The following is a 16,868-nucleotide window of genomic DNA, read 5'->3' on the forward strand; positions in this document are numbered from 1 at the left end:
ATTGACGATCATCGGAAAATTCCGCCACAAAAGCCGTTGGACCTGTTTTGCTATATTTCTTGTGTTTCAAGCAGTGCTCGCCTGAATGGTACATACATACTGTATGGCGGTAGCGCAGAACCCATCGGCCGGGAAAACAACACACGAGAGAAATGGCAAATCTGGTGAAAGAAAAAAAAATCGCTAACTAGAAAATTGAGGTAGCTGAGGAGAGCTCCACTGGCAACGACCGTACGGTAGATGGATAGCGTGGGGCCCTCGTTTGCCGGCTCAGCCATCTGTGGGTACCCGCTTAGCGGCGCAAACTTTTCAGTTCTATTCGCGCTTCCGTAACGATGAGGTCGTACTTTCTTCGAGCCTTCGGTGGAAATTGTCGGTGCTTCGTGGTGGAAAACCATTTGTAGCAACTGCCCTCGAAAGGAGCATGAGCGATTATTGTTGGTGAAGTGATCAAGTTTCGATGCCCTAAGGGTCAATTATTGGCATTGCTGTTGGATGGTTTATTTTAATAGCGATTAGAAAACGTTTCAATTATCATAAAGGAAAATGAGTTCGTTGGTGCGACTGTTACTAATTCTATCGTTGCTAATAGGTAATGGAGTTTGAGCTATTTTCGAGCGGGCTAGTATGAGCCCGATAGTGAAATGGAAAGTGTTTTTCTACTGTTTCAACGGCCTCCGATTAGCTCTAATTTGAAACATGCAAAAATATTAAAAATTTATAGAGCTGCAAATGATCACGCTGAAGCGAAATTGTGGCTAGCTAGTAAAATGAGTGAGTGTTTTGATTGTTTCAGAGACGTGGAGCTTATTTTCCGGTGGCATTTTTGATCTAAATTTCTTCAAGTGCATGTGGAAGAAAGACTACGACTGCCCGCATGAGGATATTCGATTTTTCCTGTACACTCCGTAAGTATAAAGCCTGTGGCCCGCGAAGCAATTTTAATCCATTCTAATAACCTCCGGTTCAAGAGCGCTGTAACCTTTAGGTCGTTCAGAGATCATTACAATCATCCAGTGGACTAGAGGAATGGAATGTTTTAGCAGTTTGTGATCTGGGGTAAATTCAAGTTTAATTTTGCTTTTCACAGAAGCCACTGGAGATTCATAACGGTTCCGAAACGCACAGGAAAGATGTTCCGTTCATTATGATTGTAGATGCCTCTGTAAATAACATACAGGTATTTTGGATACTCACTGTAATGTTTGAAGAGTGTAGACAGATGTGTCAGAGTAGAAGCTGGGCTGTTCTCCATAAGTAGTTTAAAAGCAATGCGTAAGTTTAACCAGGGAGCAAACGCTTGATTCGTTTGAAACTTTGTACTAGTTCATAATGCTGGAAGCATCGAGTAGTGCTTGACCAGAATTTTGTGTAGGTTAGCGGTAAAATGTGCAGCTTCCATGTTGAAAGTTGGATTGAATCTTGGTTCTAGAGTAAGATCACTAGCGGAGCTAAGCTGGGGCATGATGGGGAAATTTAATTATATATGCCAAATTTGCTCTGAGAAAAAAAAAATTATTTTCCTAGAATTTCTAATTCTGATAAGTATTTCTTCGAAAATTCTATTGGAAATTCCTTCGTAAATTCCTGTAAGAATTCCTTCGGAAAAAGTTTTAGCAATTCCTTTAGAAATTACTTTGAAAAATCTTTCCGAAATCTTTTTCTCTAGGAATTCTTTCCACTTCAGGAATAACTTAGAAAATTACGTTCAGAAAATCCTCTGAAGAGGCGTTCGTAAGTTCATCATGATATTTCTTCATAACTTCCTCTTGCTTTTAGTAAAGCCATACAAGATTCCTTATAAAATTGATGCAGGTAATATCCCGAAAAAAAATTCGGAGACTTTTTTCCTGAAATAGAAAATTCTAAAGAAAGTTTTGGTAAAAATGTAATCTGATGAAATCAGATGAAATGTCCGACGGAACTCTTGAAGTATTTTCTGAATGATTCCTAAAAGAATGTCTGAATGAATTTCTGATTTCCAAAAGAATTTCTAAAGGAGTGTTTGAAAACCTTAAAGAATTTTTAATTAAACTTGAGGAATTTGCAATAAATTTTCTCAAGATTTCTTGAGTGAAATTATGAAGATATTCCCAAGATGAATTTCGAAGGAATTCCAAGAGTTTCGGAAGGGAATTCGTAAGGAATTACTGGAAGAATTTGTTTGAGAAAATCCTGAAATAATTGCTGATGAATACCATTTTAAAAAGTTGAAGGGGTTCCTTATTCAATTTGGGCATGGATTCCTAAAGCAATTTCCAAAGCAATGCATAAAGTATTTCAAAAAAAAATCTTCTTAAGAAGTTTTGGAAGGTTTTGTTAAAACAATTTTCGTATTTACATATAAAGGAATTTCTGAAGAGGTTTCCGTAGGAATTCCAAACACAATTTCCAAGTTTTGTAAAAAAAATACAGAAGGAGTTTCTAAAATAATTTCGGAAACAGTTCTCAAAAGAACTTGCAACGGAATTCTCGAAGGAATTTCTAGAAGCATTTCCGAGGGAATTTCTAAAGGAATTTTCGAAGAAATTTCCCAAAGTATTTCCGAAAATAATTTGGACTTTCTAAGGATTTCCTGAAGAAATTTCTGAAAGATTTCTCCTAAAACAATTTCCGTAGGTATTCCTGATATATTTCCCGAAGGATTTTCCAGAGGTATTTTCTAAGAATTTTCCAAATTCTTAAGGAAATTTACAAAAGAATTTCTAAAACATATTCGTAAAAGAAGTTCTAAACGGAATCTCCAAATTAAATTCTGTGGGAACTTTCAACATTTTTAAACATTTTTCTTGGACATTCTTTCAAGAATTCTTTCAGAATGTCTTGGGATTTCTTCTGAAAATCCTCCGGAAGTTGCATCGGAGATAAATCCAGAAATTTATTCGGATGAAATTGAAGGAAAATTTGAAAAGACTCTTCTTTAATGATTTTTTTTCAGTACTTACAACACAATGGAAATTGTTTTAGGATTGCCTTTAGAAATTCTTTTAGGAATTTCTGCGGAATAAATTTTAAGAACCCTAATAGTACTTTTTCAAAAAATCCCTTTGTAAACTCTAGGAAGATATTCTTGAAATTCCTACGAAATTTCACTCAGGAATTTCTTTAGAGCTTACCCCAAGATTTCTTTCGAGAATTCTTTTAAGTATTCCTTCGAATTTATTTAGCAATTCTGTAAGAAATTCTTCTAGACTTTCGAAGTTTCCATTTGAAATTCCTTCGAACTTTATTTCGGGAATATCTTCAAAAAATCCTTCAGAATTTCTTCTATGAATCCTTCGTAAATTTTATTTGGAAATTATTTTGAGGATTTCTTTGAGAACTCTTTAGATTTTTTTACGAAGTTTTCCTGGAAACCCTTTGAAATTTCCGTTAGAAGCTCCTCCAAAACTTCATTTAGGATTTTCTATTTCATTCTTCAATAATTTTCCGGATGAACTTTTTCAAAAAAAAATTCTGGGATAATGCATGCATGAATTTTGGAAGAAATCTTACATTGAAATTTCTGGAGAAATTTACAAAGGCCTTTCGGAAGGCTTTACGAAATAATCCTTGGAGAAATATCCAAATGAACTACAGGGGGAATTTTGTAAATTATTCCTAAAGGAGCTCCGGAAAGAATTTTTGGAGAAATTTTAGAAGAAATTCCTGGAGGCATTTGAAAATGTATTTAAGGAAGAATTTCCTAAGACCAACCCGAATAGATTTATGCCAATAATTTTGAAACGAATGACTGAAGGAATTTCCTAGGGAATTATTAAAAAATGCGGGCAGCAGGGACTATGTCCAAGGTCTTGACAATCCCTCCCCAGGCCATCTGCGAGTTGTGGGGCTTGCCTAGGATGTGGTGTGGTTTGACAGTGGGCCCTGTTAAATTCCTATAAAAAGCTGCATTGAGCGATTCCAAGCAACAGCATCAAAATTTAAGAAAATTTTTAATTCATGATTTTCTATTGAGTTGAAACTTTGCACAGTTTTTCAATTTCATCTAAATCGTCATTTTTCGATATCAAGTCTTCATATTGAGTCACGACTAACTTTTCAAAAGGGTGTATGTGAAAATGGTTCAAAAATATTTAAAAAGCTGCACAGCAAAAACGGAATGTTCGATTGTTATGATTTTTTCAGCAAAGTTAGACAACTAAATGGTGATTCTTAAGAAAATGTGCACAGTAAAATTTTTGCCTTTAAAAATATCATTTTGTCACAAAACTCAAATATCTCAAAACCCTATCTTTTTCGAACGTAATTTTTTAGGGAAAACGGTCCATTATATTAGCTATCTACCATAAAAATTTGGTGATGGTAAACTAATAAACAAAAAAGTTATGACATTTCAAACATTTCACAATTTTCACATATAGTAAACAAAAAAATTTCCGTGTATTTTTTTTTCAAGAATCGCAGTTTGATGCTGATTTTTATTGTTAAGGGCCTTGCGTGAGTTAAACAAGTTGTTTGTATGATATTCCATATTTATGTATTCATCGATATTATGTATATTATATGTATAAATATTATATGTATAAATAAATAAAATGAATTAATATTATCCTAAGTATTAAATTAAATGTGGCAGTTACACAATGTTGTTATAGAAACTCTAAGAGTTTTGGGTTTGAATTTTGGTATGGGTTATGATATCATGAAAACAGTTTATTAATACTTATTTTTATTTATTTTATTCAAATTTTTAAAATATCGAACACTTTTGAATTATTATCAGCACAGTTTGAGTATAGTTTTGCTTTAATTTTATTTTCCGACAATGGAATGAAACAGTGAAATTTTTGGGTTCCTTGGATCGTTTTCGCGTTATTAAATTGCTCTCTGAGCTCTGAAGCCTTTATTTCGTACTCTTCAGTAGTAGTAAAACAAAATGATAATTTGGTTAAATCTTTGTCTTTTCTACGATTTGCCCAATCAAAAAGTTCTTTCGCAGTGTTAATTGGAGGCTCACGTTCTTTGGCTAAACTTGCTCTTGTGGCCATGCGCTTTATTGTTCCTCCAATAGCATCACAAGGACCTTTGCCATGTGATGTAGCAAAAAATGCCATTCTGCATCAATTCCGTACATTGATTTAAATTGACATAGGCTCGAAAAATTCTTACGATTTTTGTACTGCGACGCTGCTCCATCAGACATGAAATATATCTTTTGACTTCTTTATGCTTATCAACGCGTAAAAAGTTAATCATTTTTCAATGAACAAGTTTACGGATACTGAATCGTGTCTTAAATCTTCGGAAATTATAATAAAACTTAAGTGTTCAATTTGCGTACTTCCATTAAAATAAATAACGAATGGATGAATTGTAGCTTGTTGTACGTTCCAGTGATGGGACTGCACTTCATCTTGCAATACAAAGCTGTAATTTTCAGAAAAATCACAAATGACTAAAATTCACCATTTTGTAATGTATTTTTCGTATTTTTAAAAAGCTGGATTGTTCTGTTTTAATGAAATCGTGAGGGATTAAACTTTCTAATGTCAAGCAAAATATGACACAAACTCATCTACAGGTTTTACAATAGTTTCTATGTCACACCTATCCGTGGTCACCCATTGCTCAAATGATAACTGATCAATATATTTTCTTCAAACTCAGCGAATAAAGTATTTTCCAATGATGAAGAATCTGGACAATCCGAACAAGATCGTAGATAGCAATTTGATGTTGTATTTTCACACAAAAGACTACCAGTTAACATTTTAATATCCTTTGTTAAATTGATTCTTTTCAAACTATGTAAAATAAGATTAATATTCTCATGGGTTGTGCACACACACATTATGTGTTCCTGAATTGGAAAGAAGCTTACATTGCCTTGGCCGAAGGCTTGCAAATGAGGAAAAACCTATTTTAATATTATCGTGAATTTCCTTGAAGCGTGTGTACGCTTCTTTCAATGTCGTCATCATTAATCGTTTTGGATTGCTTGACGCTTTCCATCTTTTTACTGATACATAATCTTTTTGACCAGGCATAGCTCGACTTACTTCATCATCTTCAAAATATTGAACTACTATTTCTTTTGTCTCATCTGTTAATGCAGTACTAGACCTAGTATTTTTGGTTGAAAGACAGTTATTCTTCAATTGTTTTGCCTCTTTTACTGTATTTCTATTGGTTTTGAACTCATCAATGGCATCCTGAATAGACCACGAACTTGGCAGCATCGACAAAATCAATAATTTTTCTTTCCTTGTCGTGGCTGCATTCGAGAACCTTTCCTTCATATTTATAATTACCTCATCGTAGTCTGTATTTTCCACATCATCAGGTCCTAATTTGAAGAGGTTTCTTCGTACAGCTTCGTTTATTTCACGGTATTTTTCTCCGGGTAATAAACGTAGTCCATCTTACTCCATTTAATCAGAGTCACTTTTATCCCAGCTATGCCCTCGTTAAAGCGTTCGATGTTGACCTTTTGGATACACTCATCTTCCGATTGATATGTTGAAACAGATTTCGCTGATGGTACGGTGGCAAGGCTCTCAGCACTTAATACTTCTGGTAATTCCTCAGTTGTTGTCGATACATCTGGCAATTCCTCAGTTGCTGTCGTTTTCGAACTTCCTGCGCTCTGCTCAACCGATGATATACAGATTGCTCTTTTGTCAACGTTTAGACGGCAGGACGTGCAAATGCGTAAATTTGTATTCAATGTGGACATTGGAGCATAACCAGTCGCTTTCAGTTTATCTATGGTGCTTTCGGTGAGATTTCGTAACTCTTTTGAAAACTTTTTTCCATCAAACGGCCTACAACAGTTGAGAAAGCGGCTACTCATGTTGTTCGTAATATTTCAATAAACAAAATCACTTTTAAGTTTTTACTGACTAGTTTGGTGTCATTTGCTTGACTGAAGAACAAAATTACTATAAGATCTTTAACAACCTTAGTAGTAGTAATTTTTTTGCTTTTTCGTGAGCATTGTCATGGTATGTACCTATCATGCATTTGTTGTTGTTGAAGATACCCGTTTCCTCCCGATCATAAAGTCTATTCTCTAAGAGGTATATTTTTTGCAGGTAAACTATAGACGTACACGTGTATATAAATCTTTGATTTTGCAGCTTTTGTCTTAAAAATAACATTTCTGATATGTTTCTATCAACGTTATTATCAACAGGTTTCAACACTATTAAAAGAATTTTTCGCCAGTCACGTGCAATGAAAATTATGACACTATCAATACTTTTGATCACAACACTGGATCGTGTCTAAGTTTCTTATAGATGCTATGAATAATTAAATCAAAATATCATGAAAACAACTTGTTTAAATCACGTCCCTTAACAATAAAATCTGCATCAAACTGCAATTCTCGAAATAACTTACATAGAAAAAAAAATTTTTTTACTAAATGTGAAAATTGTGGAATGTTTGAAATGTCATAACTTTTTTGTTTATTAGTTTACCATCACCAAATTTTTATGGTAGATAGCTAATATAATGGACCGTTTTCCCTAAAAAAATTACGTTCGAAAAAAGATAGGGTTTTGAGATATTTGAGTTTTGTGACAAAATGATATTTTTAAAGGCAAAAAAAAATTTTTTTTACTGTGCACATTTTCTTAAGAATCACCATTTAGTTGTCTAACTTTGCTGAAAAAATCATAACAATCGAACATTCCGTTTTTGCTGTGCAGCTTTTTAAATATTTTTAAACCATTTTCACATACACCCTTTTGAAAAGTTAGTCGTGACTCAATATGAAGATTTGATATCGAAAAATGACGATTTAGATGAAATTGAAAAACTGTGCAGAGTTTCAAATATTTTCGAAATGGTCGCTCAGGATCGACTGACATGCCCCCGTGGAATGCCTCGCATGTATCCGCAAGTAGGCCCCACCAAAGCGACCGTGTGCCGCTCAAAGCGCACAAGCTCAAGTCCTGGTGTTAGGTGGGACGATAAACAGCCCTGACACGACGGCTCTCCGTCAAGACAGGAGGTTTGCGCAGGCCAAATAAGCCGCCTGGAAAACCAATCATTACGAACAATATAAGAGATAATGCGACGATAGACCGGTCATCGGACCGGATAGTCTGCACACCGCATCGAATGACAACGGCCCACGATGCATGAACTTCGCAGCCTCCCGCGGAATGGTAGTCCGAAGCACCTTCTTGTCACGCAAAAATATCCACAAGGCCACATGGAGATCACTTAACCAAGAAACGGAAAACCAAATCGACCAATCGACCACGTTCTAATCGACGGTAAATTCGAACGTCCGCACTTGACGCAGTGCGAATATTCTATCCGACCACTACCTCGTTGCAGTATGCCTACTCTCAAAACTCTCGACGTTGTACAACATGCGTCGAAGTCGTCCGCGCGGCTTTACATTGGGCGGCTACAAGACGGTAGACTACCCCAAGAATACGCGCAGCAGATGGAAGTGGCACTCCCAACGGAAGAGCAGCTAGGCGTAGCGTCTCTTGAAGATGGCTGGAGAGATATTCGATCCGCCATTGGTAGCACCACAATTGCTGCACTTGGCACGGTGCCCCCGGATCAGAGAAACGACTGGTATGACGGCGAGTATGAGCAGTTAGCGGAAGAGAAGAATGCAACATGGGCAAGATTGCTGCAACACCGCACGAGGGCGAACGAGGCACGATACAAACGGCGTGGAACAGACAAAACTCGATTTTCCGGAGGAAAAAGCGCCAGCAGGAAGATCGAGACCGTGAAGAGACGGAGCAACTGTACCGCGCTAATAACACACGAAAGTTCTATGAGAAGTTGAACTGTTCACGTAAGGGCCACGTGCCACAGCCTGATATGTGTAAGGACATAAACGGGAACCTTCTTACGAACGAGCGTGAGGTGATCCAAAGGTGGCGGCAGCACTACGAAGAGCACCTGAGCGATGTGACAGACGAAGATGGCGGTATGGTGATGGACCTAGGAGAACGCGCTCAGGACATAGTTTACCGGCTCCGGATCTCCAGGAAATCCAGTAGGAGATTGGCCGGCTGAAGAACAACAAAGCCCCCGGAGTTGACCAACTAGCAGGAGAGCTCTTTAAACACGGTGGTGAGGCACTGGTAAGAGCGCTGCACTGGGTCATTACCAGGATTTGGGAGGAGGAAGTTTTGCCGCAGGATTGGATGGAAGGTGTCGTGTGTCCCATCTACAAAAAGGGCGTTAAGCTGGATTGTAGCAACTACCGCGCATTCCATTGCTAAACGCCGCCTACAAGGTACTCTCCCAATTTTTATGCCGTCGACTAGCACCAATTGCAAGGGAGTTCGTGGGGCAGTACCAGGCGGGTTTTATGTGCGAACGCTTCACCACGGACCAGGTGTTCGCCATTCGCCAAGTACTGCAGAAATGCCGCGAATATTGACTTCAAAGCCGCATATGACACAATCGATCGGGACCAGCTATGGCAGCTAATGCACGAACACGGATTTCCGGATAAACTGACACGGTTGATCAAAGCGACGATGGATCGGGTGATGTGCGTAGTTCGAGTTTCAGGGGCATTCTCGAGTCCCTTCAAAACCCGCAGAGGGTTACGGCAAGGTCTTTCGTTTCTGCTATTCAACATCGCTTTGGAAGGGGTAATACGAAGAGCAGGGATTAACACGAGTGGTACAATTTTCAATAAGTCCGTCCAGCCGACGACATAGATATTATGGCACGTAACTTTGAGAAGATGGAGAAAGCCTACATCAGACTGAAGAGGGAAGCCAAGCGGATCGGACTAGTCGTCAACACGTCGAAGCCGAAGTACATGATCGGAAGAGGTTCAAGAGAAGACAATGTGAGCCATCCACCGCGAGTTTGCATCGGTGGTAACGAAATCGAGGTGGTTGAAGAATTTGTGTACTTGGGCTTACTGGTGACTGCTGAAAATGATACCAGCAGAGAAATTCGGAGACGCATAGTGGCTGGAAATCGTACGTACTTTGGACTCTGCAAGACGGAGCGAATAGAGTTCGCCGCTGTACCAAACTGACAATCTACAAAACGCTCATTAGACCGATAGTCCTCTACGGACACGAGACCTGGACGATGTTCGTGGAGGACCAACGCGCACTTGAAGTTTTCGAAAGGAAGGTGCTGCGTAGCATCTATGGTGGGGTGCAGATGGCGGACGGTACTTGGAGGAGGCGAATGAACCACGAGTTGCATCAGCTGTTGGGAGAACCATCCATCGTTCACACCGCGAAAATCGGACGACTGCTGTGGGCCGGGCACGTAGAATGTCGGACAGTAACCCAGTGAAAATGGTTCTCGACAACGATCCGACGGACACAAGAAGGCGAGGTGCGCAGCGGGCAAGGTGGATCGATCAGGTGGAAGATGACTTGGACCGAGCCGAATGGAGAAGACTCTTATATACCGCACAGGCCACTTCGGCATAAGTCTGAATAAATAATAATAAATATTATTTCTCGGATTCTCGGAAGAAAAAAGAAAAAGAATTTCCAATGGAATTTCCAAACAAATTTCAAATGGAATTCTCGTATGAATTTTTAGATTTCTACAAGATTTTTTTCTGGAACATCAGAAGAAATTCTTGCTCGAATTCTGCCAGGAATTTCTCCCGGAAGTCCTTCGAAAATTCGGACAGCAGTAAACCAAAACCCTGTTTTGAATGTGGAATAAGACTTGCCAAAAACCAAAAACAACGGAATTTCAGTCGATCCACCATCATGCTTCTTCGGATATTCTCGAGAATTCCTTATAGGAAGCAACTTCCGATCTTCCGTCTCCTCTCGCCCATCGGCAAGCGCTCTCATTATTGTTACGTAGCGTGCTTCCGTCGAGGTAAGTTGAGTGCAGATGTGCCGAGCAACAGGGGTGGCATTGCGCATCTCGATTCGAACGAAATTCTATCGAGTCGAACATGTTGGGCATTGCGGCTTTCGATTCGATCTCGACAACGACTTATCGTTCGGGTATGCTTGTGGAGGTACAAGAATATCGAGATGTTTTGGCATTATGGATACTAGATAGCACACTGGAAAACTTCTCAAGTCGAATGTAAAACACACGTCACCTTTATAGCTTTCGAATCTTGTTCGAGAGTGATTTCTTGATGAGAGTTTTTAATTATATTTGTTTTTATTTCTGTACGTGTAGAAAATAATGATTCATTATTGTATCTTTAAGCAAAGAATGTCATTAATAAACCTTCCTTCATTGTTTCCAGACAATATGCTATCTCTTATTATCCAGAAATCTGCGCAAAAATGACTTTAACGAAAATCTTTTTTTTTTGCAAAGTTATCTCTTGTGCGGGTGGCATTATAAACACGAAGACAGCTATCTCTTAATATGTCTGTTTACAGTCTAATTGACAGAACATACTCGATGAGCTAGTACGGCACCATTCAAAATCTTGTACTGCGACTGGGTGAAGTCGATAGAAATACATAATGCCGCAGTTTTCTCGAAACGAATGCAAAAACGTACAAATCGAGTGATTCGATTCGAGATGCGCAATGCCGCCCCAGGATAGCTTCTCGAACGGAATAATGGTGGATCTTATACCGCTGCATGGTCAAAGCTCCAGCGATTGAAGCTAAACACAGGTATACTTTCGAAAATTCTTTCAGAAATTCCTTCGTGAATTTCTTCTCTCTCCTGAAGAAATTTCTCCAAAAATCCTCCGCAACCAAACTTAGAAATACCTCCAAAAATTCCTTAAGGAGAAATTTTAGAAACCCCTCCGGAATTTCCTTCCATCGAAAATTCCATACCATCGGCTTCCGTGTTTCCGCTGAAATTTCTGAACGAATTCCTGAAGAAATTTCCGAAATTCTTGAATTTCTCTGTGAAATCCTCCAAGAAATTCTTCGGAATTTCCTTCAGGGATTCTTTCGGCAAATTCTCAGGAAATTACTTTGAAGATAGTTGTTTCTTCAAAAATTCCTTTGCAAAACCTTAAAAAAAATCCTTATGAGTCTTGAGAATTTCTGCAGAAATTCTTCCAAGATTTCTTAGAAAATTCCTTCGAAAATTCCTTTAGAAATTCCATCGAAAATTGCTTTGAAAATTTGGTCGGAGTTCCTACAAAAAACTCTTCGGAAATACCTACGGAAATTTCTTCAGGAAAATGTTCCTAAATTCCTTTAGGAGAATTTCTTAGGAAATTTCTTTATGATTTCTTTTGGAAATGGCTTTAGGAAGGAATATAGCATAGCAAAGCATACACTCCCGGCCAAAAGTTTGCCCTCGAAAAAATAAGGCAAACATTTTTGGCCGTATTTTCGCCGTTTTCATCTAGTCTGCTTACTTAGCAGAAACACGACAAAAAAGGCACTGATTGATTTTCATTTCGACCGAACAGAACAACAAAATCGGATACACCTTCGGATATTTCTTCAAGATTATTTTCGGGAGTCACTTCTGATATTTATTCAGAAATTCTTTTAGAGTTCTTTCGTAAATTTCATCTGGACATTCCTTTGAAATTTCTATTACAAACTCTTCCGAAAATTCCTTTAGTATTTCCGATTTCATACTTTAATATTATCGGATAAATTCTTCGAACAAAATTTCCGGAATAGCTCCTGAATATGGTTTTACTAAAAGAATTTCCGAAGGAGAAAGTTTCTAAGGTATTTCCGAAGAAATTTTCAAAGGAATTTAAAAAGAATTTCTGAAGAAATTTTTAAAAGAATCTCTGAAGAAATTTTTAAAAGAATTCGTAAATTCAAAATTTTCTTAGAATTGCTTCTTTGAATTTTCAAAAGAATGACTTGGGGAATCTTTGAAGAAATTGCTCCATTTATCTCCGAAATAATTTCCAGAATATTTTCTGGAAAAAATCCCTATACTAAATTTTGAAAAAATACTTGTCCAAAGATATTCTTGGACAAATTTAATGTCGAAAATGCCTTGAGGAGTTCCGTTGTCAATTCCGTTAGCAATTCGTTCGTAAGCTTCCAAGGAAATTCCTGAAATTTTGTCCTAGATTTGTGGCAGGGTTTTTTTCTGAAAACTTCGCAAAAATTACTAGTGAAATTTCCGAGAGAATAGAATTTCCGATGGTATCCAAAAAAATATACTAAAATTAAAATTAAAATAAATAATTTTTGAATTGGATGTTTTTGGAAGAAATATACCAAAGAATTTCTAGAGACTTTTTAAATAAATTAGATGATTGCATTGCATTCTATAGATGATCAATTTTAATATTTGAAATTGCTTGACATTATTTAAATTAATTTATCCAGAGGTGAGCCAGCCTTGGGCTGCAAGCCTCTTTAATAAAGAAATAAAAAAAATAATAATTTATCGCTTGACTGATTTCGCCCCCAATTGTAGTTTTTACTACTGACGCCAAATTATAAATGAACCAATTACGCCAAAAATGCTGGTGCCCCACCATCACCAGATCACTGGCGCCACCAGTGATTAGGATTATCAGATTAATAAAAGTGGTTAAATCAAATATGCCTTTTGTACAATGATCAAACTCTTAATTAGAACTAGTCCTTCTTCTTAATCCTTATCCTTATATCCCCAACTAGGACATTGCCGCCACGTTGCACACGTAGCCAGCACTTCAACAATTTTTTTTCCTGTTAGGGTGTGCCACTGCGGCCAATTATTAAATCTATTGTAGCGTTACCCGTATCCTTAATGTTTAAGTGCATGTCAAATTACTCCAGTGCTATTGAGAAGCAATGCAGTATCGGTTTCGATACAGTTGTTGTTTTGTTTTCTCAAGACCACCATGACAAGGTCCCGCTATTTAGACCCTTCATAAAGAGCAATCCCATTGAAGGCGCGCCCCTTATCAATAGGAAATCAATCCTTTCTTGAGTAAACAGAACAGTAATACTGTTTTTGGCTATGTATCGGAGCCCTAGCCGCATCCTTGTCTTGCTTCTAGAATATCACCAGTAAAACTCTTTGAACCCGGGATTTAGCTCTGTCTACAAGATCATTTCAAGCAAGAGAATTTGTTCAGTAATAAGAACTTCCGTGTGTTCCCTCACTACCATTGCTCACCAGTTCAAGAAGAGTTAGTACGTATTTAAACCCCTAACTCGATTTTTACAGCAGTCAGTTCAGCCTAGGACCGGGCTCCGAGGTTTTTTAACTAATTGCTTGAAAAGTTGTTTCCGTTGCATACAGTTTAGCCTCAAACAAAGGGAATTCGAGTATTTCAACTGTCTGCAAGGTAACTATCATTATGTTTTATTTCTGAGACTGCTGTTGGTAGCTGGGACTAAATACGATGAATCTTTATTTACCACAACTTATTGCCCTAGCTAGAAGAATGGATTAAGCTAGGGCTCTGTTTGGTAGATCTTACACCGCAACACACTACGTGATCTACTGTGTTACGGGAACTTGATACTTCGACAGTTATTGAGCTTCCTTCTACCAAAGCTGTGGCACCACCAACGAGCTGGGAGCCGGCTTCATAGTTTTGGGGCAATATGTGCCAACGCGTAATTAGTTTCTAAAAAAAGTTTATAGCTTAAATTATCCTTCAAATAATAGATTGATAAATTAAAAATTTTACCTAATAAATTTAAATTTATATTAACTAATCTACAATTTAACTAACGCTAAAAAAATATTTGTATTATTTGTATAACCGCGATAGCTGGCACAAATTTTACCAATACATCCAATATTTTTAGGATGTATTTATTAAATATTATTCATAAATTATTAAAATATTTATTTAAACATAAATTTTAATAAATTAAAATTTATTAATTATGATAAAATTAGTATATAATATGTTTAATGATTATTTAAAATAAGAGGTTTAAATAAGGAATCCGGCAAATTATATATTCACCTGTTTATCAAAAACATGTCTTTGTCATGTCATGTTATTTGAATTTAATTTAAAGTCTAACCTGCCCACTGATAAATATTAATGGGCCGCAGTATTTTGACTGTGCGAAGGTAGCATAATCAATAGTTTTTTAATTAAAAGCTTGTATGAATGGTTGAATGGTTATCGCATTATTGCACGATTAATGGGCGATACAACAAGTCTCAAGACAACAACATGAATGACCATGGCAGACAATCAACGCAAGGATGGGCAAGTTGAGGATAAAAGGCCGCTTCTTCAACTATAGCATCATTAACGTGCTGCCAATAGCATCATCAACTGCCTTCAAGAAGGGAGACCTGACGATGAGAAAAAAGCGTTCTATGCACAGCTAAAACAGACATACGATAGATCCCCACTGCGGGACGTCAAACTCGTCACCGGAAATATGAACACTCAGGTAGGTAGGGAGGGAATGTATAGACTGGATAGTGGATAGTCTACATACCGTATCGAACGACAACGGCTCACCACGCATCAACTTTGTAGCCTCCCGCGGAATGGAAGTCCCAAAAACTTTCTTCCCCCGCAACAAGGCCACATGGAAATCATCTAATCAAGAAACGGAAAACCAAATCGACCACGTTCTAATCGACGGTAAATTTTTCTCCGACATCACGAACGTACACACTTACCGCACTACGTACTGAATCCGACCACTACCTCGTTGCAGTATGTCTGCGCTCAAAACTCTTGACGGTGCACAACACGCGTCACAGTCGTCCGCCGCGGCTAAACATTGGGCGGCTACAAGACGGTAGACTAGCCCAAGACTACGTGCAGCAGCTGGAAGTGGCACTTCCAACGAAAGAGCAGCTAGGCGCAGCGTCTCTTGACGATGGCTGGAGAGATATTCGATCCGCCATTATTGGGAGCACCGAAACCGCTGCACTAGGCACGGTGCCCCCGGATCAAAGAAACGACTGGTTTGACGGCAAATGTGAGCAGTTAGTGGAAGAGAAGAATGCAGTATGGGCGAGATTGCTGCAACACCGCACGAGGGCGAACGAGGCACGATACAAACGGGTGCAGAACAGACAAAACTCTATTTTCCGGAGGAAAAAGCGTCAGCAGGAAGATCGAGCCGACCTTCTGCAGCTCACGAACCAGGACATCAACACGTGCGGGTTCATTCAAAGTTCTCACTTTCCAAGATCCGACTAACCAATCGTTGTCCTTTGTCCGTTGCCGGATCTGCGTTACCTACATCCGGTTGAAGGGGCTGCCTTCTCTATGCAACACAGTGTCATAGTATTGTTTAGAGTCCGTTGCTGGTATTGGGACGATGATCAGCCGCCATTAACATGCACGGAGAAATTCTATTAACCCATTAATGGGTACTTTCATATGCAATCTCTTTCTGCATGCAGGCAAATTTACCCATTTTTTGTAAATTTAGCGGAATAACTCATTAATGAGTTATGCCGCCGAACTTCGAAAAATGGGTAAATTTTTCTGCTGAGAGAAAGAGATAGCATTTCCGTGGCGCCGGGAGGGGTAGGACAAGTAGGACATGTCCTACGCACGAATTTACCTGGGTGGGACAGTTAAGGCATTGTCCTACTCATGATTCAGGTGAGGCAGTTTAACGTATTATTAGTTTAAATGGATTATTAGAAATACACAAAATAAAGTTTTGTAGGAACTTGGAAGGATTAATTGAATTCTACGAAATTACAAACAACTTTAAGCTCGCATCAAGAGGTTTTTACCTCCCCAAATGATAAACTGACGATCATACGCTACGGTCCATAGAATTTTCTAAAATGTTCTGAGGTAGAAGGGACAAAAATTCGAATAAACCAAATTTAATTTTTTTTGTTTTTGCCTTTCTCGTATACAAAGTATACGTAAAGGCTATATGTTCGCTCCAAAAATGAACTTTTTATAGGAGGCCCGGAGACCTATAGTGTTATATACCAATCGACTCAGTTCGATGAATTGAGGTGATGTCTGTGTGTGTGTGTGTGTGTGTGTGTTTTTTTTACAAGGGTTAAAGGCCATCAAAAATTTGCGCGACAGACACCTC

At 38.1% G+C, this 16,868-nt stretch overlaps 1 protein-coding gene across 1 annotated transcript in view; it reads left to right on the forward strand.

Moving 5' to 3' along the window:
• Positions 1 to 313: 313 nt before the first annotated feature.
• The window catches only part of LOC134217450 (phospholipase A1-like), a 41,057-nt gene continuing 24,502 nt past the window's right edge, over positions 314 to 16,868 (forward strand). Inside the window, exons 1-2 of the mRNA XM_062696216.1 lie at positions 314 to 592; positions 797 to 908. Of these exons, the coding sequence (XP_062552200.1) occupies positions 547 to 592; positions 797 to 908 (158 nt within the window). The 5' untranslated portion in view covers positions 314 to 546. The remainder of the gene's footprint in view (positions 593 to 796; positions 909 to 16,868) is intronic.

This window comes from Armigeres subalbatus, chromosome 2, assembly GCF_024139115.2.
Source record: "Armigeres subalbatus isolate Guangzhou_Male chromosome 2, GZ_Asu_2, whole genome shotgun sequence".
Taxonomy (NCBI): Eukaryota; Metazoa; Arthropoda; class Insecta; order Diptera; family Culicidae; genus Armigeres; species Armigeres subalbatus.